Source organism: Dermacentor silvarum, chromosome 6 (genome assembly GCF_013339745.2).
Source record: "Dermacentor silvarum isolate Dsil-2018 chromosome 6, BIME_Dsil_1.4, whole genome shotgun sequence".
Lineage (NCBI taxonomy): Eukaryota > Metazoa > Arthropoda > Arachnida > Ixodida > Ixodidae > Dermacentor > Dermacentor silvarum.
The window spans coordinates 128,253,838-128,278,554 of record NC_051159.1 but is presented as its reverse complement, the minus strand read 5'-3'; the positions used below and the strand labels follow the sequence as shown (position 1 = coordinate 128,278,554).

The window sequence follows — 24,717 nt, the reverse complement described above, 5'->3', positions numbered from 1 at the left end:
GACACTGTAGCACACTGCAACCTTCGGACGAGAAGCAAGGTTATGCGGCACAGCTGATAAGCACGTTTACACTGACATAAACAAGGAAACCTTCGTCCGCTGGTTGGGTTTTACATCCCGAAGCTGCACCTGGCCTGCAAGAGCCTGGTGATTTTACTGATTCTGCCGAGCACGGGTTCCTTGAACAGCACTGAAATCTCGACGTTAGGGAGTCTTTGCCCGCGCGTAAAACTGATTGTTGTCCTTTTTGACATCCTGCGTTGGTCATCCTGCACCTTCAACCTACTGTTTTGGTAGTTTTTAATCTGGCGTTCGTTCATTGACGACGGACAGTCATTCATTCATTAATGTGATGCAAGCACTGCATAAAATAATTTCGCGTCTACACAAGCGCTTTCGGTGTTATGCTCCACTAGAGCTGCAACGCAGAAGCGCCCTCCCCTTATCAAATGATTATTTTTGAGAAAGCGCCTTCTCTAAACTACAGCACAACACGAACAACAGAAACAGATGCGCACATGTACACAGGACACCAAACCGGTGTCGGTCTCTGTAATTTGTGGTGTGCCTGCAAGCGGGCGCGTTCTCAAAATTAGCATGAATTAACTAGCCCCATGTATTCTGCTTGCAAGGTGAATGAGGCATGTCCAAACTCGGCGACAAGCTGCCTCGATCTCTTAAACAGCAAAGCTCTATTGTCTGAATAAGAATAGGCAAAATACATCTCCGAAAAAAACGAAACGATGAGTCAAGTTCGGCATCACCTGACAGCCTGCACCGAACACTCCAGAAGGGAGGCACAAGCCAGTGCGCAATGAGTGACACCTTGTGCGAGGACGTCAGAGCGCTAAGTGCGAGGGTCGGCCTTTACACCGGCGGTTCGTTCACCGCCAGGGCCGTCGGTCGGAGAACGAGCACGCGGCAAAGCGTCGCGCAGAGCGGACGAGGCGAAAAGAACAAAAGCAAAGTGGAGAGCAGGAACCGGTCCGGGGCCGACGCGAGCGAGCGAATCTGCATAACGGCTGGCTACGCGTCGTTGAGGACGGGAGTCCCCGGCCGGCCTGCCGGCTCGCTTGGTGGCTCGGCTACGGACCATAGCTCGGCACTCCCAACCGAAACCAACGCGTGAACGCAGATGAAGTCGCAAGCCGAGCCGACACGAGACGAGACAAGAATGGCGTGGAGGTATATACGTCGTAGAGCATTCATCAAAAGTTACTAGAAGGAACTACGGCGCTGCGATCGTTCCGAAACTATGGGGGTGACGGTTAGTGCATGGTTTGGTACGATATTAGTGTTTGTGCCTTAGAAAGTTTCATTACCGCTTTACCTTCCTAAATTTCCAAGCACTCAATTGTTTTCTAAACGCAGCAAGGCTATTAGTCTCTGCCCACACGCGTACGCAGTCATTTCGAATGGCCGCATTTATAACGCAATATTTCGTTCTCAACTTTCAAAGTGACGAACCCGTTCGAAGCAAAAAGAACGAAGTTTAGGCAAATCTACATCCTAACCCATCATTCCCATAACCAGTGTGCGCGTGAGTGCGTTTGCGTGTATGCTTGCCTATAATCCTAACTTTGGCGAATGGGATCGATCCATCGAACACGTAGACAACGGCCGGTGAAGTTACTAGGGAGGCCATGATTCCGCACATATTAAAGGGGGTCGCGATGCTCTCAGAAACAGTTTTCAATGGGAGCGTCGGCCATCCAGACCGTCTCATAAAAACGCGAGACCTTTACTATCTAAAACGCCGCTTATCGTCTGGCACGTGCTGCAGCCAGGACGAGCGAATGCTTTCACGGATCTTGTCCTTCGGAGATAAGGCGGTAAATGAAACGCCCAGGTGGGTGGTACGCTATGTAAACCGTTCCGCACGACCACGTTCCAGGAACGCGCACGCGTTATCCAGGCCAGTTTCTGACAGCTGAAACCACAACTGCGCAGAAAGGGTGCTAAGGAAGTAAAATTTCAGTAGACAAGTTCATTCGCAAAAAAAAAAAAAAAAAAAAGAAACGGGATGTTTCATCTACCAAGATACTCTAACTTGCAAAATAAATGAACAATAATAAAAAAGAAACTAGCGTAGCTTGCACTGGAGGCGCAATGCTAAAGAGACAGCGGAGCTGATGGGCACCTAGCTAGTCCTGGCTTTTGGGCTATAGGCTAAGCACTACCAAGTTATCCCCAGCATTTTCCGGAATTTATTGATTACTGATCGATTATCGATTAGCTATGGATTGGCTATCGATGACTGACTAAGCTTAAGTAGTCCCAACCATGCTCAGCTTCGCTAGTTCACAGTGGTATGTGCCATTGCGCCTGGACCTTTTCTACACTACCGCCAAGATCGCCCGCATTTTTTGTGGACTAACGAAATAACGGCCGGCATAAACAGCTCCGCTGTTAAAAGACAGTGGTACTGTATTCAGACTATGGCATTCAGAAATATGGCAAACAGACAAACTACTACATAAATTTTCTTTTGGAATGCTGCAGATTTCAGAATTAGAACTATGCGCACCTTACGATAGTCTTTCTTTTATCTATCTGCAACACTGTTCTATATACTTGCAATGTGTACTTCGAAAGTTTACATTTCCGCTGCTCTCAAGATTTTGTGCAAATGTATACATTGTGGGGATTTTTTTTTTTCTAGAAGATCTGTAACTGCACTTTGTTCAAATAAGAAAGTACAGCGATACTGAATTGCATCGTGCCTTGGCCCGCCGGACAACTGCACGGTTCTATGCACTAAATCAGTATATTAATCTCAAAGGGCCCGCCATTGGAAGTAAAGAAACCTGCGCTGCCTGCCTGTGCCCATGACATCATTCACTCCACAATGAATCAACCATTCAAACAGCTCCGAGTGGCCAGCCAGAGATGCGCAATTTATGCGCTGCTTTCCACTGCGCGTACCCCAACACGGGGGCGATGATATTCCAGGCAACATAATTTGTGCCATGCCAATCACTACCAATGTATACTGAAGTGCAGTCGGTTACAAAATCTTACGAAAGACAGGATTTGCGAAGAAGCCGACTTCACGGGAAGCCTAAGCACGTATAGCCTCGAAGTACACAGTTATCTGTTCAGTTCGAAGCGTCATGTCTTAACAGAGCAGAAATTTATATCTGCCGCGAAACACGTGTTACACTAACTTTCGCGGCCGACTGTACGTCTTAAGACGTAACAGCAGCAGCCTATATATATAACGAGCGAACGATCGTCAAGCGAGCGATTAAACCACTGAACATCGCCCTTTCATTTTGGCCGGCTACTTGCTCCGGGACGTCGTCACACTCGTCACCGCATGACCAAGAAGACGCCAGACTCGACCGCGGAACACGACGCAACAACCTTCTTACGCTCACGTCGCGAATAACGCAACGTACCTGCTTTTTCTTTCCCTTGATCGCCGATCCGTCTTTGGTGGGCGCCATGTGACGACAAGAGAGCTCAAGTGTTCATTCGATCCATTTACGAGTCAGCGGCCGCGCGCGGCATCGCAGAAACACACGCCGTCTCTCGGACCTTCACACGGTGAAAGCACACGCGCAAGACACTCACAGTGCCGCGAAGAACGAGGCTGCGAGGCACTGACCGGCGGCGCACACGACCACGCGATAGCGGAGGCGCTCGAAGAGACGACAGGCTTCAGCCGCGACCGTGGCCTGCGCAAGGCTCGTCCGTGGCCGAGAGGGCCGCAGACATTTCGCGGTCAATGCAGAACACGCTGGTTTTACGCGCAGGACGAGAGCGAGCAACGTGAGCACTGGCCAGAAGCGGCGAAACGCCTCTCCATGAAAGCGGCGCGTGAGGACTTCGTCTTTGTTTCGACAGTATTGTTTTCCTCCGAACTCCTGGCTCACACCCATTACGTGGGATTGACCAATACTCGGATGGATAACGCGCTAACGTGCATAGTTATAACTAAGTTCCGCTTGTAAGTTCGCAAAAAAAATGGATAAATTCAATGTCATTCCCCATCACAGCGCTGAAAAAGTCTTTCGCTCTATACGGTATCGTCCATGGCAATGCGGAGTGTCGAGGTTCTTGCTGCTCTCTCTCTTTCCCTGCCACTTAAAGGTAAAACCTGAGTAGTTGTATTCTGACGAATTTGAGGTTCGCAATTCCGTCATAATTGGCAGCGCGTACATCCCTCAAGTTTTCATATCGTGATAGGTCAAGCTTGTCTGTCGCATTCATGCACCCCATGCTGCCCTCTACACAATTGGTTGGTCTTACACTTAATATGGCCCATACCCACTACGTGGAAGTGGCCAGGGTTCGGATGAAATTAGTAACATAAGTAAAAAAAAAACGCTAATAAAAATTGTTGACATTAAAGGAAAAGTGCAATTACTTGGAAACAATATAGAACATGACTAGTTTTCCCTTTTTTTATCACTGAGATCTGAGAATTGTGTGTAACGCGCCGACTATATTCTTAAAGTTGTTCCAGCCGCCACTCAAGAGAAAATAGCCTTGCTGTTAGTTGTTTAAAGCTGAATCTAAATGCATGATTAACGGTTTCTTCCTTCCCTTGCGAATCAGAGGAAAATGTCTAAGTGCGCCTGATAACAATTTGCAACCACTCATTAAATCCCTCCCGTCTTCAAGTATCCTGATGACACCAAGGAAAGAAGGAGACGCTGCACCCCCCCCCCCCCCTTTCCCCTCTCTCAACAAGCAAAGAAAATCGGGACTGCAGTATCGAGACTGCGCGAATTCCAGCGCTCGTGTATTACTGGAAATTGTTCATACGACACGCAAGCTGTACAACCGAAGGAAAGGAAAACGAAGTTCAAGGCGACTACAAGATTATGTGCCAGTATCTCCCAAGGATCTACCTTTACACCGACGTGCCATACATTGGAGGCAACAACAAGATTCTCCTATTTGGAAACATGCCACAGCGCAGTCAGTATCAGATGGTCATTCGCAAAGGCGGAGCAATTGCCGGCCTTGATCGCCAGGCTAAACCTGCATGTTGCTACAACCCACCACCACCACATCCCTTCGCAAATTCAATTAATTTCATCTGATATTACGATGCGATTAGGCGCCAGATCTAAAATGTCTGCTCACACAAGATGGCGGAAATTTCAGTTCCTCAATGATCGGAACTCTGGTTGAAAACAAAAGGCTATAGAGGCAGAGAAATGGGTGTTCTCCTGCGTTCCTGACAGTTACAATGCGGTTGCCCCAGTAGTAACTTCCTTCTCTTTCCCTCCCTTTCCTTTATGTTTTTTTTATTATTATAACGAACTACTAATCATTACTGCTACTGCTACTTCAGCAGCTAAGCGTCGTAGTTTATTGGGACGCAGCCAAGACGTCAACAGACGACTCGCCATACACCAAACGAAACGTACGAATATCGCGTTCGGCTAAGCAGGTTAGTCGCGGAAAACCTGTTGGACGTGACCACGTGAAGACAGCAAACGCCGCGATCACCAGGGTAGTAAGTGTTGTACACGCGCTCGCAACCGCGTGCTTGTTTCGCACATACGAGAATCCACCGAGTTGTGTTCAAGGACCCGTCTCTCGTGTTGCGTCAGGTTTGTGTAGCTAGAAGAGCGCAGATGTGCTTTTTTTTTTTTTTCTGACCTCTAATCTGCTTTGAGGCAACAACAGCTACGCGCGGTTGCAGCCACGCCAACCCAACCACATGTTACACGTCTAAAATGCAACCCTAAACGCCCGGCGCTACGGAGAAAAACCCAAGCTGCGTGAAACGTCCATAGAGGACGCCCACGATAGGGGTAATCGCAACACCGGCGGAGCACGCTTGTGTCCAGAGCAGTGCCGAGTGAACAATCTTCACATAACACCATGAAACAAGTGGTTGAAACATTGCATTAACCATGGTAAGAGGAAAGAGCATCTTCGCTGTCCAACGCAAAGCGTGGTTACATAGGACCTTGGTATGGAGGGGGGGGGGGGGGGGGGTATATAGGACCTTGATATGGCTTAGTCGGTCTAAGGCAACGTCAGCGCTGGTTTTTTGACGATGTTGCGTGTTTCTCTGAAGGTTCAATGAAACTAACCTGAATACAATAATTGCAAAACGACCAAAGAAAAAAAAAAATACGACTCTGGCACAAGCTCTTAAAAAGGCGCCTGCGTCTGTATGTCGCTGTACATGAACCCCCTTCCCCTTTATTTTTATGCGTAATTCTGAACTTATTAACGGTGATGTTAATTCCCTTTATTCGCCACTACCGTATTTCAAGGCACATTTTCTATGAACTTATTTTGCCCAAAGGGTTATTAATATAACTACGTCTTAAATTCATTTCACACACAACTCTTATATACGTTTACTTTAAACATTTTTCCTTCACACATGTCTTCTTTCTCGCCTATATCCCCCTCCACCTTCTGTGCCAACCCCCCACTCTCTCTCGCTCGCTCTCTCCCGCATTCTTTACTTCGGGACGGTTTATACGCGTCCGTCCTAAGGTGAGACAATTACGAAGTCCGAATCCACCATTTTCCTTCTCCGCCCTTGTTTTACTGAAATACTGCAACTGCAACACCGATAAAAAGAAAGAAAGAAATAATGAAAGAAAGGAAGCACGAGTTCACGGCGCAAGCACACCATTTCCAAGAAACAACCTCAAGACGAACGAACGAGCGACGAGGCTCAGTAACGAGCAGCAGATGTAGGGAAGAGGAAACTGGTTCTGCACTTCACTCCGGGTTACGTTGCGGAGCGGAGACACATGCACACGATGTGTGTGCGTGCGTGTGTATGCGCATTCCGCCTGTTTCAGTCGCTGGCAGCCAGGCAGGCAAGCAGCCGGGAAACTCTCCCAGCCCCAGGGTATCGAGAAACTGCACGCGTATTCTTGATCATCGCGCAACCCGCTCACGCAACGAGGTGCCACTCTCCTCCGTCGGCCGGTCCGGGTCGGGTGCGCACCTCATCATTGGGCATTTATAATGTAACTGCAAATGTACAGGGGGAAAAAAAAAAGGGGGGGGGGGGAGGAGGAGAGGAAGGGGGACCAGTCGCACAAGACCCACGCACCACCTGTAATCGTCCTGGACAGGCAATAAGGTTTCGCGGAATCGAAATGGAGGCCCGCTTATTGAGCGTGCCAGAGGGTATAAGAGGGCGGTGTATCCACGGGAAACTTAAAACGTCGCGAAGACGAGAGAGGGTGAAGATGATGCGGGTCTGATGTGCCATTGATTTTATGCCACGCCCTGATCTCAGGTCACTTCCTATAGCCCTATTATATAGACTTATCCATGTCACTATCTTTGCCGGAACAAAAAACGTTTACCTCTTTAATACACTGCGGGTGCGACGTGTTCCAAAGTAGAGCAAACGTCGAGTTGTACGTCTGGAAAAGAGTACAACTTGTACGTTGTTGAAATTACCTCTTACTACAAGCGTGAGTGGCTTTCTCGAGTTCGGAAGGTCTCTAACTTGAGAATGAACGAATGATCAAAATTATAATCGCTGCAGGGGGTTTAAAGTATGTCGCCAGTTTAGGAGCGATAAGAGCGGTCCCCGTAGGCCGGGAAAATCACACTCAATTCAAGCTGGGTTAATTAACGCAGTGGAAACTTTAGGTGTCAAGTGCAACGCGCGAGGTGTCAGTACATCTTGTTCTAATGTGCTGAGTAAACAGCCATGAAAGGACACACCAGGCAAGGACGACAGAATGCGCTGTCGTCCCTGCCTGGTGCGTCCTTTCGTGGGTGATAGCTGTACTCGGCGCATTACAAAATGAACGAATACTAACGAGCCCTATTTCTCACTATACACACGCGGTGTCAGATGTCTGCGATACAAGATATCGTACGCACATGTACGCTCCGTTCCGAGACAACGACTAATTAAAAGTTAAAAGCAAAACATCGGCTGTCTTGCAGCATTCGACAATCTAATGGGGTCACGGACATTCCAGGCAGCGTGTATGGCTCGGTACGCTGAGCCGAACAAGGAGTTCCCGCCACGGTCACTATAGGCAGCAATAGCTTGTTTGTCAAACAACGAAAGGTATTTCTGGTCACGCATTCGATTTTCCAGAGCCATTAGTCGAAGCAGGGCTACGAGGAAGGACCAGTGGATGGAGCAGCTGAGAAACACCGCAAATGAAGACCACGTGAAATGGAATCGGGCAAAGTTTTGTACAAGCAAAATTCGAGGTATCCCACAGTCACGAGTTAACGGCGCCTCGGGCCCTGATATATATATATATATATATATATTAGAAGCCGCCAAATACGGTTTTTGCGCAAGAACAAGTTGAGCGGGAAACGTCAACCGTACACGTCAACGGGTCCGGTGCCGAATAGCGCGAAATCTCGCGAAAGTGATCGTATCCCAGAAAGTACCACTGCAACTATATTTACCGACCTACCCCAACGCAAAGATTTCCATAATGTTATCATTATTATTGTTATAATTACCAATTGCAATAACTTATGCGAGCGCCACCAGGCGTCAACACGAGCGCACCTATTTAGGCCACCCGGCATTCCTGAATTGCTGTACACGCGCGAAACACTTTACGTTCAAACTCAACGCGTTTCGAGCGTGTTTGAAAGTTTGAAAAAGTAAAGAGGCATCGCACGATGCGGCAAGGACCCCGCAAGGCTTCAACCTTCTCGCTGCGTTAATGAAAGGGATCACTTTGTGCTAAGAAGAGGTATAGTGCGCCATCAAAAATAAGAAAAGAAGAAACGTTGCCAAGCTAGTAATGCCAGAAAAAAAAAAAAAAAGACGACACTTCTTTGCCTTTTCTCTCTACCCTTCAATCAGCACTCGACGCACGGCAGTTTCGAAAGCGCCGCGACTTCGTGGCTCTGCCATGCCCGTGTCGCAAGGAGGGGCCGTAATCAGCCGTCAAAACCGAACAGCGAACGACGCCTTCCGTCTCTGCCACCTTTCCGTCCGTCGCCGTTCGCAAATCGACGAACCCTTCCCGGTCAGCTGCCGGCGGAGACGACGGCGACTGGACGGCGCGAGGAGACGCAGAAAATGGCTTCCGCAAAGACCTAAGTGCTTTCCGTCGCAACTCCTGGCTCGCCTGCCTACACCACCACCACCACCACTACCACCGCGCCGCGGTATACGAGGCCTGCCTGCTTGCGCGCTCATTACAGGGCGGGCAGAGAGAAAGGGTCGCAGGGGTGCGTCGGGGGCAGTTCGGGGCAGGCTCCGGTAACGCTGGTCCCTTTCTCGCGCCCTCGCACGCGGAAAAAAAAAACCATTCCGACGGCGGCGTCGCCGACATCTGCCGCCCCGTCGTACGACCATTAGTTGTTTGCAGTGAAGCCCGAGCTTACGCCGCTTGGTCGTCCTCGACGCGCACACGAGTGAAGACGTATATACGCCCATACTGCAGTACACGCGCTGCCGCACTTCCTGGTCAATAAAACAACGAGACTAATGTCCATGCTGTCTACAGTTCAACATGGAGATAATGTTGCGGTCGATTACGGTCCTTATTGCCTTTCGAATGTGGCATCGGTTTATGTAAGCGCCAATCAGACACTGTCCACAAACACTGTATTCAGAAGTTAATGTAAGCACGATGCCCTGATAACCAGTGGAGTGCTTTGCTATTTCTGGAGCGCCATGCCTGCTGCGATCCCTGAACTGCGCCGGCCATAGCGACGGCTAAGCGCTATGATTGCCTGATGACCGAAATTATGAAAACACCGGTTAGAAAGTTTCAGACAAGCACAAATAAAATAAAAATTTGAAGTTCACAAGATGCTCAACCGAAGTAAAAGCACGCACACTACAATCGATCAGATCGTCAGAATTAAAAGTAAAAATGGCTATCCAACCATGTTTTAGGGCTGTACAATCGATGCCAGAAAACATATCGCTATCGCCATACGGATATCGTGTCTGTGCGATTTCTACGATATATATGCAAGAAATCCGCTGAAACTTAAACGAAAACGACTCGGGTAATTCTCACTCCATCGACACGTTGTTTAGTCAGCGCTCGATTATATCCAAGCGCGCACACAACATCGGCTCAGCACAGTTGCAATGAACTCGTGCCACATTCGAGAGCGGGGGCTTCCGAAAGCTGCCATCATGGCGCGGCAGCGCCGGAGCGTTAATTCAGCACAATTCAGGTTCCGCAGTCCCAACCCCGACTGCACGGAACTATAGAGGCCGGCGGAAGCGCCTAACGCCCGCGTCGGCTATCAAACAGTCGCCGGCCTTGAAGGAATCCAGGGAGGTCACGCTAAACGTACCGCGCAAACCATCTTCTTTCGCCCCTCCCTGGCGACGTCGTCTCGCCAGCCGTGAAGAACAATGGCCGCAGAGCTGGCGTACTCAACCGAGGCGAATACTAAGCGGCCACATCGCGTTTTTTCGAATGCGACAACGACGACGACCGAGACGAGCTGTCGTCACGCGTTCTGCGACGGGCATCAATTATGCGTGGGAAAGCGATAAACATTAACAACACAACTGCTGCTGCTGCTGCAGTTGGTGGTGCGAAGCAGCCGAAGCGACGAGCTCGTATGAAGATGAATAGCACCCTCGCGACCGGGGGTGCTATTCTAGACATTGTCAGATTCCGCCATTTTGTAGAATTCTCCATCTTGTCAGCTCTGATTGGCCCAGAGGACTGCTATACATATATACGGCCTCTCTAATTGGCTTAAAACGCTGACACTACAGACTGATAATACGACGGAATTCGCAGCGTCTAGAAAGGCACCCGTGGTCTTTTTCTGTGCTGTGTACGCTGAAGTATAATTCATAACGCCAGAGAATCACGTCAATCGGTCAAGAGTCAAGTCACGATATCATCTAGGCAACGCGCATGCAGTGACCGGCTGCAACAGATACGAAGCACCAACGTGTTCAGTTCGACTCAACTGAACCAAAGCGCAGTGTTGCTCGTATACATTTCAAACAGCTGCCGCGCCGACGCGGAATGATCACTCAGGAATCCTGCACCGACGCATACAGTTCCATGCGCCCCCCCCCCCCCCCCCTCCCCAGTATGAGTGAGTCACACACTGCGTCAGCAGCTGCTACTAGAGCCGCTCAAGCAGGCAAGCCCTCATTCAGCCATCGAATGTGTTCTCCACGCGTAACGCCCATTAGCGTGGATTTCGTAAACTCCGACAGCACGTGAAATTTTGGTAACGTTCAGTAGCGGCAGATTCCAATAACGAGACCAGGGATGTGAGAATTGCCCGCTGCAGGACCCTTCTGAATCTGACTGCCCTATTACGCTCGATCGGGAGACGGTGGGAGCGCTTTGCACCTGTAGCATCCGCTGCCCAGAACTATATGAAGCGATGCATATGTCAGAGACGGCTCGTATTTCGTGACTGACGCTTTCGCTATGCGATACTTATGCATACACGTGGAAGCTTACTGTAAAAACAAGGCGGGGGGGGGGGGGGGGGGGAGGAGAGGCGAGAATATGAGAAACGCTGCCCTAAGGCTCAAATCTCACGAAGCTGTGACGCCGTCTCTGCCGGTCCAGACAAAACAAACCGCGGCCGCTATGAGGAAGAAGTACACGGCGCCAGACATCAGATAATGCGTTGAGTTGTGTCAGCGCGCAGTGGCCTTTCACGCAACACTCTCGCTGCTCCCACTTCCGTCAGCATATCACGTGGTCACTACTCCGCCGTCCCGCTCTCTACTGAGCATCTCGGAATCAGCTCCAGCATTACCAATGCTAAGATAACAAGGATTGCGCTGATACTCGATGCACGACGAAAACTATCCGAATTGTTTTGAGGCGACAGGGTGGCGGTCGACCTCTTACCAATGCCAAGGTCCCTATAGCGTGGCCTTATATACCCCTTAAGGGCCCAGAAACCCACACGAGCGCCAGCGCAATTACCCGAAGGCAGCGAACTTCAATGCCCAACAATAGATGCGCTGTCCGTGCTTATAGGGCCTGTGAATTGTTGGAATCATCGGCTTTCTCCCCCATCTTCGATCTACCCACCCGCTGTCCACACTTAGGGTGTAACTAACAGGGCATGAGTCAAGCTTACCGGCCTGCCTCTCCCTCTCGAACAAAGGCCACAACAAAACACTACACGCAAAACAAAGCACAGGCACCGTACAGCGCTTGCCCTGCATGTGTGCTCGTTGTGCGTGTTTCTCCCCACGCTCGTGTCTTCTTCGCACCGGGAATGGTACGAACTTGTCCCGTTACTAGCTCGCCCGAATATGTTCGTTCCTCTCGAAACCGCGCGTGGCGTCCGCTTTGCGGCCGGCTGGAACCAGTCCGCGCCGCATTGAGCCTCAACGACGATGACTTTTCGAGGAGAGCTGCACGTTTGCTTTTTCCCTCTCCGGCCTTCCGCGTCCATTCAAGCCAGCACACAACATTGCGGCGTCACTAAGAAAATAAAGAACGAGAATGACGCGAAGGCATGGATAACTGCGGGACCATCGTGCGCAGCCAAAACCAAAGGGCGACCCTCCCGCTTCCAAGGACCAGGCAGCAGATAAGCGACTTGAAGCTGTCGTCAAACAACGCAGACAGGGGGTCAAGCGTTGGTCTGTGAGCACAGGTACAGCGGTTTGCCAATACACCACAATGGCAGGAAAGGCAAGGTGGCGGGTGGCGCCACCTCGCGGTCAGCGCGACCACTCGCGAGAGCACTTATGGAGCACTTACAAGTGCTCCTCTTGACTTGCGTCTAGTAGCCGCTGTGTTACATTGGGACGCTTAACTCAATCATCGATCAATTAACCGTGTTCACCCATTGGAAAGCGAACGTAATACCATTGCGAGGTCTGATAAGCCCGTGATGACAGGTGCAGATCCTAGTGCTCCTGTTTGACCAATGGAAAGCGCTAAGCTCGTTCAAAGATGTGCGATCTTACCTATATATGTATAGTCTCTTTAGTGACGTGCAGGATCACTGTGATCGTGTATTTGTGGTGGCGGCTGCATCTACTTGTTACCCTTTCAACACAATTTCTGCTCGTGCTAATTGCTATTCCCTATAGACAGACTGCGATACAGAATTAACGAGGTGTTCGCCATCAGCTTGCGACGAATGGAAACTATCATTAGCGCTGGTATCATTGTCAAAATTTCCGATCTAAAAAAAAAAAAAGATTTAACATTAAGACATACACAGGAAAAAGAATTAAGTAGCAGTTGGCGTTATCGATCGATTTCGCTCATATTATTCGTGCTTGCATCAAAATTTAAACGAAAAAAAAAAACATGAAACAAATGACAACCCAGAATCGCGTAAAAAGAAGAACCGGATGCCGCTTCCGCTCGTGTGCTCCGGCCGCTTTCATCGCGGTATCATTGCACGAGGGAAAAAAAATAAAATAAAATGCAAGCGGACAGCGCCTCAAGATACAGCCGCAGTTTATGCAGGAACTCGAACAAACGACAAAAAAAGCGAGCGGCATGTGTGTAAGGCGTCTCGTTGAAAGAGTAACCCGCAAACGAAACTGTTGGTGTTTTCTTAGGACGCCTCGTCTCGAGTCGTAAAGCGATAAAGTCGCCGCGACGTTGCAGCTCTCTCTCTCGACGCAATCGTCTTCCGTCGGCCTGCAGCTATCTGCAACCAAGGAGCGAAATGCTCTCGCTCCGGGCTTCAACGAGAAAAAAAGACGATATGCGAGGAAAACAGCAGCGAATTCCACGCGAAAACAGCGACTCGGTGTTTCTTTAACACCACGTCGTCAACACTCTGCGCCCGGGACTACATACAAGATATTGCGCGAACACGCAAATCTCCCCGAAGTTTTCCTCTATTTCGGTTTCTGACTGGGGCGACAATGTTCGAAGCTACAAGAAACTTCGCTGCTCCCGTGAACTTATAATCACATGGTTCTTCTCCCTGCTTAGTATTTTTCTTGCATGGCGTAATTGTCTAACCTGGTATACATTGTGTTCTGCTACACTGCCGCCTTATAACGAATGCATATTTGTATACTTATTTAACAAATGTATACTTAGTAGTTACCGAATGTATACTTAACGAATGTATATTTGTCGACTTTTTCTTGCACATATTGTACACTGCTTGAGGAAAAGAAAGTATAAAGATTCATGCGTGAGGAACTGCACCAATGTAGGATAACTAATTTTCCAGCTGGAATTAATACAAATCATTACTGGCAATATTTCGGACAGGCAGTTGATGCGTCTGATCTCTGTGTAAGCAAATTCCAGTAAGCATTAATGAACATTGCTTGTTTTATGTTTGGCGCCATATTATATATAATAAGAAGCCAACAAACAAAGACACCAATGACAACATAGGGGAAATTACTTGACCTTACTAACTGAATTGAAGAAATGATAAATCAATGGAAATTAAAGTGGATGAAAAAACAACTTGCCGCAGGTGGGCAACGATCCCACGTCTTCGCATTACGCGTGCGATGCTCTTACCAATTGAGCTACCGCGGCGCCGTTTTCCCATCCTTTCTGGGGCATTTATGTTTTTACTACGAGAGCTCACCCCTGGGAGTGTTAGCCAGCGCCACCCCTGTCGAGCCCCCATCTTGACTTTGGTTAACGTTTATGAATAGCATGTCCTTTGTGTGTGCCGCTATAATATACACTAGACCATTTCGCTCCGTTCGTAGTGTTTTTCCGTACTCATGTACTGCCCGTTCCGTCTGCAATGTCCTTATACACTGCGAGGATAACAAATAAAGCAAGCGCAGGGTGTAACGCTCTAGTGAAGCACAACCGCGAGAGGCACCGAGGAATTGCCGTGACCAAGCTGTTGCGAAACGACGCGAGCCACGTCTCGTTACTTCCTCCGCTCTCCGGACTTCGGGACTCCCTTCAGATTCACGTTACGGACGTCGCAGTCACGGAAAGCGATCATTTAATGGCGTCACAAACGAAGATGAAATTCGGGTGGAAGGGGCGCGTGAGGTGAGCGGAATCAAGCCGTGTGTATTCTGCACTGTAATCGGTTGCACCTGCTCGGCTCTCTATTGACGGATCAGACATGCTTTGCAAGTCCAAACGCTGGAAAGACTGCGCGCTGGCTGGACAAACAAAGGTATACTGCTATCCACTTTTCCTCTTTCGTAACACTTCGCGGCAGCCCTAGCAATGAAACGCCAATAGAAGCTCAACTAAGAACGTTATTTATTTTATTTATTTTTTTTTCTTATTTTTTTTGCAGCTCCCGCGCCCCACACACTTTTGTGGATGACTGTACGCACGCGATATTCTGTTCTTCATTGTGTCACTACATCCGCCGGCGCGCGCGTTGAATCTCGTCATCCGGGGTGGGCAATGGCGGAGGACAGCAGTCACGGACCTAAGGGGACGGGCTGCCAGGTAGGGGAGTAGAATGCGAGTGACCGCGAGGGAAGACGAGCTTGGCCGTACTGCGCCTAGTGCTACGCGCTACTGGCGACATCGGTGCGTTCGAATACAAACAACCGGCACGCATGGGTAGAACGCGAGACGGAGTGTGCAGAGAAAGAGATGGAACACCCCCATGGATGTGCACGCTGCACTGACGACAGGGCCGTGCAGAAACGTGGCTCGGGTATCGCGAAGACCCCCACGGCCCCTTCCTCCTCCCAACATCTGGGGTTTTGGGTGGCGTCTGCTTTTGCAAAGCGGGGGAGCCGAAAAAAAAAAAAAAAAAAAGACGGAACGAGAGCCGTGCCATAGCGAAAAACCTCCCCAATACCCTTTTTTCCAGTTCCCAAGCAGAAGCCAGTCAAGAATGGCGATGACGATGAAACGCGGCAAAAAAAGAACGGGAGCCTTGTCCAGACGACACTGGCGTATCCCGTTTCTATCCACGGCCTGTCGTGACACTCAGTGACGTCAAGTGTGGTGTATATTCATAATGGTGTACGAAGAGGAGAACCGCCGAACCATCTCGTATGGCGGTCGATGACGCTCGTAGGACGCGCGCACGGAAAGATTCCGCTGACCGACCATCTGCGCTGGCATTTGTTCGCTGGGGGCGTGCGCCCCCACCTAACGCTGGGCCAGAGGCGCACCTGACGTCACACTGTCTGCAATAAGATCGATGATCTCGCAACTGCTTTCTCTATAGCAAACCCGATAACGTGACGTTCAATACGCTGTTAAGGCATGCAGCAAAAAGCTGCGTTTCTCACTAACGGTCAAGTTACGATGGGTGCAAATAGGACTGTCTGTATTATTGGGCTAGCAGCTCTGCCCACCCCCGGCGACGGCAGTGCAGATGCTCTCCCCTTTTTATCAATCCATTATTAGCTGCGCGATTTTGAACAGTTGACCCACTTCTCGTCACTAGATGTCACACTCGTCTTGCGCAACGTACTATCCATTTTTGTTCGAGGTGCCCTCGCGCGCTAACCGACATAATGATATGACTGCCGTGGTAATCAGTAGCTTAAGTCTGCGGAAACAAGGGCCGGCATAACGTAAATATTCGTTCTGTTCGATTCCATTCCTTATCCACTGTTCTGGACCGGCCGTTCCCGGTGATAACGTGGTCGGAGTGCGCCTGGAAGAAGCGCGGAAATGGAATAGTATCGTTACGTTATCCCGGCCAAGGTTTCGTTGCATGTGATGTGAACGGCCCGGTATTAGCGCAATGGTCTCGCGAGTGCGCTTTCAATACTTCCTAAGAGCTGGGTTAGTCTGGTTCCTTGCAGCGCGAAAAATAGTTACTGCATGGAAGACGAAGACAAACGCGCAATGCACAGGACGGGTTCAGGTACTGGGGGTACTATAAGTCTGGACATCGTCAAATTCCGTCATATTGTTAAATTCTGTAACTGCGGCATTTTGAGCCAATCAGAGACGCCGTAGAAGCCCTCAAGACCAACCAGACCAGACAAGATGGCGAATTTGACAATGTCCAGGCATCTGACAATGTCCAGGCATCTGACAATGTCCAGGCATCTGACAATGTCCAGGCATCTGACAATGTCCAGAGTAGCAACCTTGTGCTCGTTGTTGCCTTTTAAATACGACACGTACCTACGAGGAATTTCGTGGGTAAGTTGTCTCCTTCCTTAGCAACGTAACCATCTAATAGTGAGCCTTTAAATATGGTGGCATGATGACGAGTCTGCTACAAAAGTGGTTGTGCGACAAGAGATTCCTGTCAATGTCCGAGCTCCCCCTGCAGGAACGAGCTCGAGTAATCCACAACATAAACCACGCTCGAAGGGCAATGCGAGGCAAAATTTCGGATAAGAAAACCTTGCTATAGTTAGCGACTAGAAGCCAGGCACCATCGGTAATTAGCGCAATATAGACTGGTTCTGGATGAGTAGCACACGAATGTCTGTTCCTCCCGTCCTGTGCAACTGCATGCTTCCAACGTCTATAGACTGCTTTAGCGCGGGTAGACCGTTAAGAGATGCACAGTTGTGTCGATGGCAGGCGCACCTCCCCCGTTCCTCGCCCTCTCCTTTAAACGACCATGTGGCAAGGACTCGCATTAATATGCGACGCGACAAGAGCCCGCTTGCAGGATCTTGGAAGTAACCAACAGTCCTCACGCAAATGCATTCCTCGAAGAAGCTGACGCAGGTGGCCAGAGGTGAAGACACCCGGTGAATAATGTGCCGAAGTGTGGCGCGAGACCACACCCGCTGTGCTCGCGCGAGTTTGCTGAACACGAAAAAAGTCCTGGACTATAATTTTCTTGTGCCGCAATCAGATTAAAAAGCCGGCAGTTGAAGCACTGCAGGCCGACTGCAGCCAAGCTGTATCTCTTGTTTTGCTTTTTTTTCTCTCCGTTTCAGGTTATTCGGGCCACGACTGTTTGCCAGAACCGACGGCCATCGATCCTCGGCTCGAGACGTTAGTCGCAACTACGTAAAAGCCAATTATTGCCAACACATCTGCGGGACTCCTGCCGCGCGGTAAACCCCGTTGCTACCACGTTTGCAAAACTACGGATGCTGCTACCGATTTAAAAACGCCCTCTATATGTTTTTTTTTTCCTTCCCTTTTCACACAGTGTGGAACAAGTGTCAATTATTAGGCGAAATTTGCGAGCCATTCCAAGCACAATAATTACGTGCAATGCTTGTCATTTACGTACAACAGGAGGAAGGGGGGGAAGAGGCAAGAAAACAGTAGTTTCGTTTTGAATGAAGGCTTTACATATGTGAATTTTACAGCATTTTGCTCGCGCACACAGTGATTAACGAAATATAAAACGTGCAAGTACAATAATTGAGTCAACCAATACTAAACACGCGACCTCCAAAATGTGCGCAGCACGTTTCCGGCATGCAGAACGAACAGACTTTGGTTTGGGGTGGTTTGCGTAAAGGTAGTTCGGGTCTGGGAGTTGGAACGTTAAAGCCAAAAGCACCAGGGCTTGAAAGCGTCACTACATCTGATACAAGGAATGAAAACATCCCCACAGCGTAAGCACAGCGCGGCGACGCCGGCGCGCCGAAAATACGTCGGAAACGCGTTCCATGTAGTTGCGGCTTTGCTCGCATCGCAGCTCACACGCCGCGCGCAGAGAGACACACACGCAGACAGCTCGCTGTGCTGGGCTGACTGCCCCGAGGGCATGCCGCGGAACGCGACGCCACCGCCGTGGCGCCGCTGTCGTCGTCACCGCCGCCGCCCGACGTCGTCAGTATGCAGCTCGGCGAGCGACTTCACCGTAGGGAGCGGGCCTCACGCTGGAAAACGCTCAAGGACTCCTAGGACCACCGCGAGCTTCTGCGCGGGCTCTTTCTTGCCACGTGGTCCGTGCAACGTTATCGCCAGGCGGCTTCTCCCTCGCTTCTAGATGGGCGGTGGCACGGCTGTGAGTATATGGATGGAACCTGTGCGAGAAAGGCCTGCCTGCCTGCCTGCCTTCCTGCACTGCGCCACGTGGTCCCCTGTGCGCGGTTTCGCAACGGCGTGCCGGATTCTCGTTTCGGGTGTACTCGGCGCCTCCCTCGGCGGCTGCACTGCGTGCCGCCGCTACAGAATACGTTTAGGAATAATTGCACGCAAAGCGTGCATGCTTGCTCCCCCCGAAACGTCAAACGCACGAATTCTGCGCGCAAACTTTACACACGTATACTCAACTTAGTGGCTAGCCAAGTATAGACGCCGTTGACTTATACCCGAGAATTACGGCATTATTGCATTTGAGCGTATACCCTCTTCCCGGACAAGTTGACTGCAAGTTGATCTATATAACGTTCAGGGCAATACATTCGTCATTTTAGACCACCTGTGAGACGCTGACGGAAGGCGTTCGTGGCTGTGACCCTCCCTGAACGAAAATGAACTTGAATGAAAATGTGAAATCGGTGCGTCTTTCTGAAGATCTTGCGTTCAAGCAAAGCGACTGAAGGACGGGAGTGATGGCTGTACTGAATGTGTTTCATTGTAGCCAACTCAGGGGGCCCGTAAGGGTGACAATGAGTCAGTTGTAGCGCGCGCTATAGTGGGACAAGACAATCTACAACGCCTTTCAGTGGTATTCTGCCTAGCCTTGACTGTTCAGCTTGATTCTGCCTAGCTCAACCTTGAGTACTCACCAATGTCTCTATAGTTTACTCCAGTTTCACTCATTCAGCTGGAGCATTTCCCCTTCCTCGGTCTCGGTCTAATGTACTATAGATGGACTAATATACACTGCTGTGCTAAGCTTAAGCATGCTTTCAAGTCTCGGTGCCTCTAACATGACGCGCTAATCGTAGCTCCCCCACCCCCGATTCGTGAATCACCATATCCCAGCTTTTGTCGCAGTGGTGACGGGGCGACGCGCAGCCAACGCAGACATTCGAAACCCCAGGTCCGATTCCATTCTAGCGTGAAAATGACGACGTTCGCAGAAGCGCAGTTAACACTGCCATTATATTTCAGCCTCCAGCACGCTCCGCGTGTACGAGTCTGATGAGCCGCCCCTTTCCTGCGTGTGTTGTTCCTTCTCTCTGTCCAGCTGGAGTTTGGTCGCGCGCGCAAGCTTTTTGCAGCCATTGTCTGAGCGACGACAAAAGCGCGGGACGACGTCAGGTGCTCCGTTTCGAAACGCGCTCCGGAGACAGGAAGACGCGCAATGCGCGACTTCCGCCCTCTCCCTACCCTCCTCCCCCAACAACATCCATCCATTCGCGACCGCGTGCCAGCAGGTCGATCGACGAACAGCGGCGGGTCCCACCACCAAGCAGCTACCGAAACATCCAGCAAGCACAACGTAGCCTTCAACACACCAGAAGACCACGACGCAAAATCCTTCTCTTTGACTGCAATTACAAGCACCCAGAGGGCTCGGCCTTCGATGTAAGTGGAAGAAATTAAGGAGCAGCAATAGGCAGTCGCCTGCGCCGCAGCGCTAAACGCGCGTACGAGGTATGTAGTTTCGACGCGATGAAATAAAGATGAGTAGAGGAATAACGGGAAAGTCTTGCTCGTGTCGGTTTATGCGACGATGACTGCCGAGTTTTCTGGAATGGGAGCCGAAATACCGCGCGTTTCATCCGGCAGCCAACGAAGGGCTGCGACTTATCGTAGGAACGGATAGGTTCCCGGTTTAAGTGGGCCGTGTTAACGTGCCGACAGCCAGAAACCGACGCGACAAATTGAAATTCGCAGCATCATACACGGTGCCGCGTCAGTGGGGCGAGTACAAAATGCAACGATAGGGCTGTGCGACATTCTTATCTGTATACCAAACACGATGCTCGAGATTACCAGCCATGGTAGACATCCGAGCACACGACTTTCGAGATCACTTATAAAGTCAACAAAGAGCGCTCGAACGACTGCGAAAATAACTGAAGTAAACAGCGTGGATGTCGCGGAAATCTTCAGTTTTCTGTAAATCTTAAATAGCCGAATCTGCTGACGCCTATTCCTCGATAGTGAACGACGGCCTCTCGTGCTGATATCGGACGTCACGATCCTCTCAGCGAAGTACGTTTCCGATGTTTGAGTTTCGAGATCCAAAGCTGGTGGCAGCGGTTGGTCAAGCAGATAAATAAGCTGCGGCCTGGAGGAAGGATAATCTGTCCCCCGCGCTGGTGGCCAAGGAGCGCTGAAAACAGCGTTGGTTGCCGGTGAGCTGTCGGGAGAAGTAGAATGAAGAACACGACAGGCACAGCTTTCTACGCTATTCCTGTACCCAAGATAGATGACCATGTATACGCCGACTTGGTTCGCAGGAAGGTTAAGTGCGCTTTTTCAAAGGCATAACGATTTGCAAAACATTAAGCATAAACAGCTTCCCTAGCAAAGTGGATGCCTTCGGCAGGCAGCTGTGGCTCAACATGCGCAGTAGAGCAACATGGAAGAATTTGAGCATTCTTGTTTTCTATCTCGAGAAAAGCACCGTCTGTATCAGTATCTCGCATCAGCCTCTTTTTGTTCTGGCTATCACATTCAACAAAACCGAATAGAATGCCCACTGCGAGTGCCCGCAGGATTGCCAGTAGCGACAGTCGTGTTTGAAGGCTGATATCAGTCTTATTCCATGTCCGCGCATTCGCTATGTAAGCCGACAAAGCACAAATTATGGAAAATGACAGCTAGGTGCTCCACGTACTTATCTAAAACCTCGTTATGCTGGAAAAGTGGACCGCAGCACTTGTGAAAGATGGTTCTGCCAGGAAGTCAAGCGATCAGTGGCTTCGATAAGGCGCAAAGCAGGCAGAATTGTCAAACCCCCAAGTGTCACTGTGTCGCTTTAAGCAGATAAGTTCGTTTTCATGAGCAGGCGCACCCGTGCGCGGGTCGTCCTTCAACAGTCCAGTGGCAACCCAGCGTTGTTATGTCCTGGCATGTTCTTGTATGGTTAAAGTCTTCGGGTGACAGAACTGTGTACTTCACCAACAGAAGAGTTTTCGATCGATCGGGCTATATTTCACCGTCAGATCATGAGTACATGATGGAAACTAGCCTCTCGCAGTGAAAATTGATGCGCACTATCATGTTCGCCGCGCGAAACATGTGGGCGCAGAAAGTCTTGAGCTCCAGAAATAACCGGCTGCTTCCAGATAATGTAAAAACAGTACAGAAAACCACGCACTCAAAGGAGGGCCATGCGCTACGGCATGCTAGAAATGTAATCCGTGCCGAGGCGATGAAGGGAAGCGATAAGTCGCTGGTCGGCATCACGCCGACCACGTAAGCTCGGATGAAAGACGAATCCTTCCGACAAGGTGGCGGCAGTATCCTTCGGCGATGATCGATGAGCGGAGACGTAATCCAGCACACAAACGGTGACTGCAAGGCAAACAATTTCGCCATTCTGTCAAACGTTTAAAACTCTTTTCAGGGGTCGCGACCACGTGTGCAATGTGTGTCGAAAGTTCTGCAAGAAGAAACATTACAAATGCATCTTCCTTCCGTAGTCTTTGAAAAAGGAAGCGGTGATGGCCGTTACCTGTGGATCATGGCAAAACGTTAACGAAGCAGCGTTTGTCGCATGGGCCACAGCGGTACCAGGATTACGTTCGTCCTGTGGACCATGGGAGTGAGCCGCATAGAGAACCGTCAACGACCATTTTGTTGCAAGGGACGCGCGTTGGTAGAGAAGGTCCCGGGACGCTAGAAAGTCGCGCTAACTGCCGAAATATAACCGGCACAGATCGCCAGAGCCGAAACAATAACAAAGATCGGGGTTCCAATCAAGGAAAAGAAGCTAAGAGTCACGATCTGGACCGCAGCCAAAAATCGATGAACTGATTTCGAAACAGACGCCGCCGCCGCCACTGCCGGCGCGGGCCACGGCTGGCTGAGATCCGCGGTTCAGGGGCTCGCTGCAGCGGGCAGCCACGGCCCGTTCCCTGCAGCGCCAGCCGTCACTGTTAATCGCGCACACGAGATACCAATATTGCAATTTCGCGCAAGGACATCTCCCAGGGGCAAGCTACCACTCGTATAAACGAACCACCGCTCTCGCTCCCTTCGCTACTGCAGGTAGCGGGCGGACATTTTTAAATGGCGGACTCCGGTCATAACGGTCGCCTTTCGCGGCTCGCCTTTTTCTGCTGCCGCAGACCGGCCAGTGTTTCACTGCACGACCGGCGGGGCTCGTCGGAAGCGACGAAGAAATTACGGACTGCGTCCACTGCAGAGGAAGAGTGGGTAACCCCCTTCCCTTCGCAAAGCGCGCCGAGAAACCCGTACCCGACAGCGCAGCGCGCGGCCGCCGCATGGGTACGCGGAGAGCCAGGGTCATACATCTACAGTGTTGCCGGCATTAGGGGCGCGCAAAGTGGGCCACGGGTCCGCGGCGCTCGTATCGTCGGTACGAAGACGACGACCTTGTTTGTTGACTGACGTCGCGTTAGCGGACCGTCCGTCCCTTGACGAGAGACGCCGAGGCACGAACCCGATGAGCACTGGCGCAACCGCACAACCTGCCGACCGGCTGCCGGTCGCGCCGCAAGGTGCAAGCCGGCGCGGGTAACTTTGGCGACCGGTTCGCGTGACCTTAACAGCGCTTTCTCTGCACGAAGCAGTGCGCTGCCCCACCCCACGCGCTCTCGTGCCGTGAAAGAAAAGCTAGCTGCATGCTGCGGTTACTTTCGCTCTGCCACGGTCAAGGCCTGTGCGGAAATCATGGTTTAGCGTTGCGGCGCTCCGAAGGTGGGCAGGGCAGGCAAACCGTACTCGCGCAGTTGGTAACCGTCCGGTGCAAAACAAGAGGTCGGGACCCGGGGGTGGCCCCTCCCCAGACTCGGTCCCCAGCCCCGGAGGGGTGGGCTTCCCCCCGCAGCACGCACGACGAGGGGGCCCGGCAAAATCAATACGGAGCGAAGGCACCGATCGCCATTTGCGCCGGCGACGACGAGCGGCGCCGCAGTGCTTCGCCCAGCGGGGCGCGAGCGAGCTCTCGCAGGCGGCGGCAAACAACAACACAAGCAGCAAAGACCCGGGGCACCCGCCATGTTGTGCGGGGGGGCCGGCCGCCGTGCAGCAGCGGCCGGGCGCGTGAAGAGCGCGGCGTCGGACAAGCGGGCAGCGGCTTACCTGGTCGTCCTTTCCTCTGTCCGCCATGATGACTCCCTCAGGAAGAGATCACTCTGCGCGGAAAGGCTTGTATAAGTACGATGCGCACCAACTACTGACGTAACAGCGTCGCCCTCCCGCTACGGACAGCCACGCAGCTCTGTGGCTCTTGCGCCGGCCCTTGCTGAGAGCAGCGCTGGCGGCGACGGCGGCGGTGGCTGCTGCCTGCTGCTGCTGCTGCTGCCCGTGCTGCGCGCCGGTCGCGGCCGACGATGATCGCTCACGGAGTGCGCCGCGCCGCCTCCGCTGGCGCCATCTCGTGCGCCGGTGGCGAGGCGCGCGAACCGCCGCCGCTGCCACGTGAACGCTGCATTCGCTCTGCGTGCCCTCCTCGCCGCCCTTAGCAGCACTTTTGTGTGTGTGTGTTTGCATCCCGCTCGTGGTCCCGTTACTTTCCATTGTGGACACCCGGCGGTGGCCCTTTTCTTCGCTTTAAGCGCGGCCTCTTTTATTTCGTTTCACTCCCCGTACACAGCCCGCCGCGAAGTGCCCCCTTTTGACTGTCCGCTGCTGTCTCCTCCGCCTACCAGTACCATTTCGAATGGCCGTCACTGAACACAGCTCCGCTAAGCGGTGACGTCCCGCTGTGAGCTACCACTACATCCGCACCCCTCCTCCCGTTTCCCCGCCTCCCGACCGGGTTTTTTCCCCACTTGAGAAATTTACGCATTCCCCCTTTTTCACCCGAAAACAGCGGGAACTGTGCCGTCGCTCCAAGTGCCACCGTTAAAGAGTTTGCGTCACAGAGGGG

General features: G+C 51.2%; 1 protein-coding gene across 2 annotated transcripts in view; it reads right to left on the bottom strand.

Moving 5' to 3' along the window:
- The window catches only part of LOC119455962 (sodium/potassium-transporting ATPase subunit alpha), a 129,410-nt gene extending 105,253 nt beyond the window's left edge, over positions 1-24,157 (bottom strand). Inside the window, exon 1 of one of the 2 annotated variants that reach the window (XM_037717515.2) lies at positions 23,928-24,157. In XM_037717515.2, coding sequence (XP_037573443.2) covers positions 23,928-23,954 — 27 coding nt within the window. In that variant the 5' untranslated portion in view covers positions 23,955-24,157. The remainder of the gene's footprint in view (positions 1-23,927) is intronic. The other variant, XM_037717514.2, reaches the window with a different exon arrangement.
- Positions 24,158-24,717: the final 560 nt, after the last annotated feature.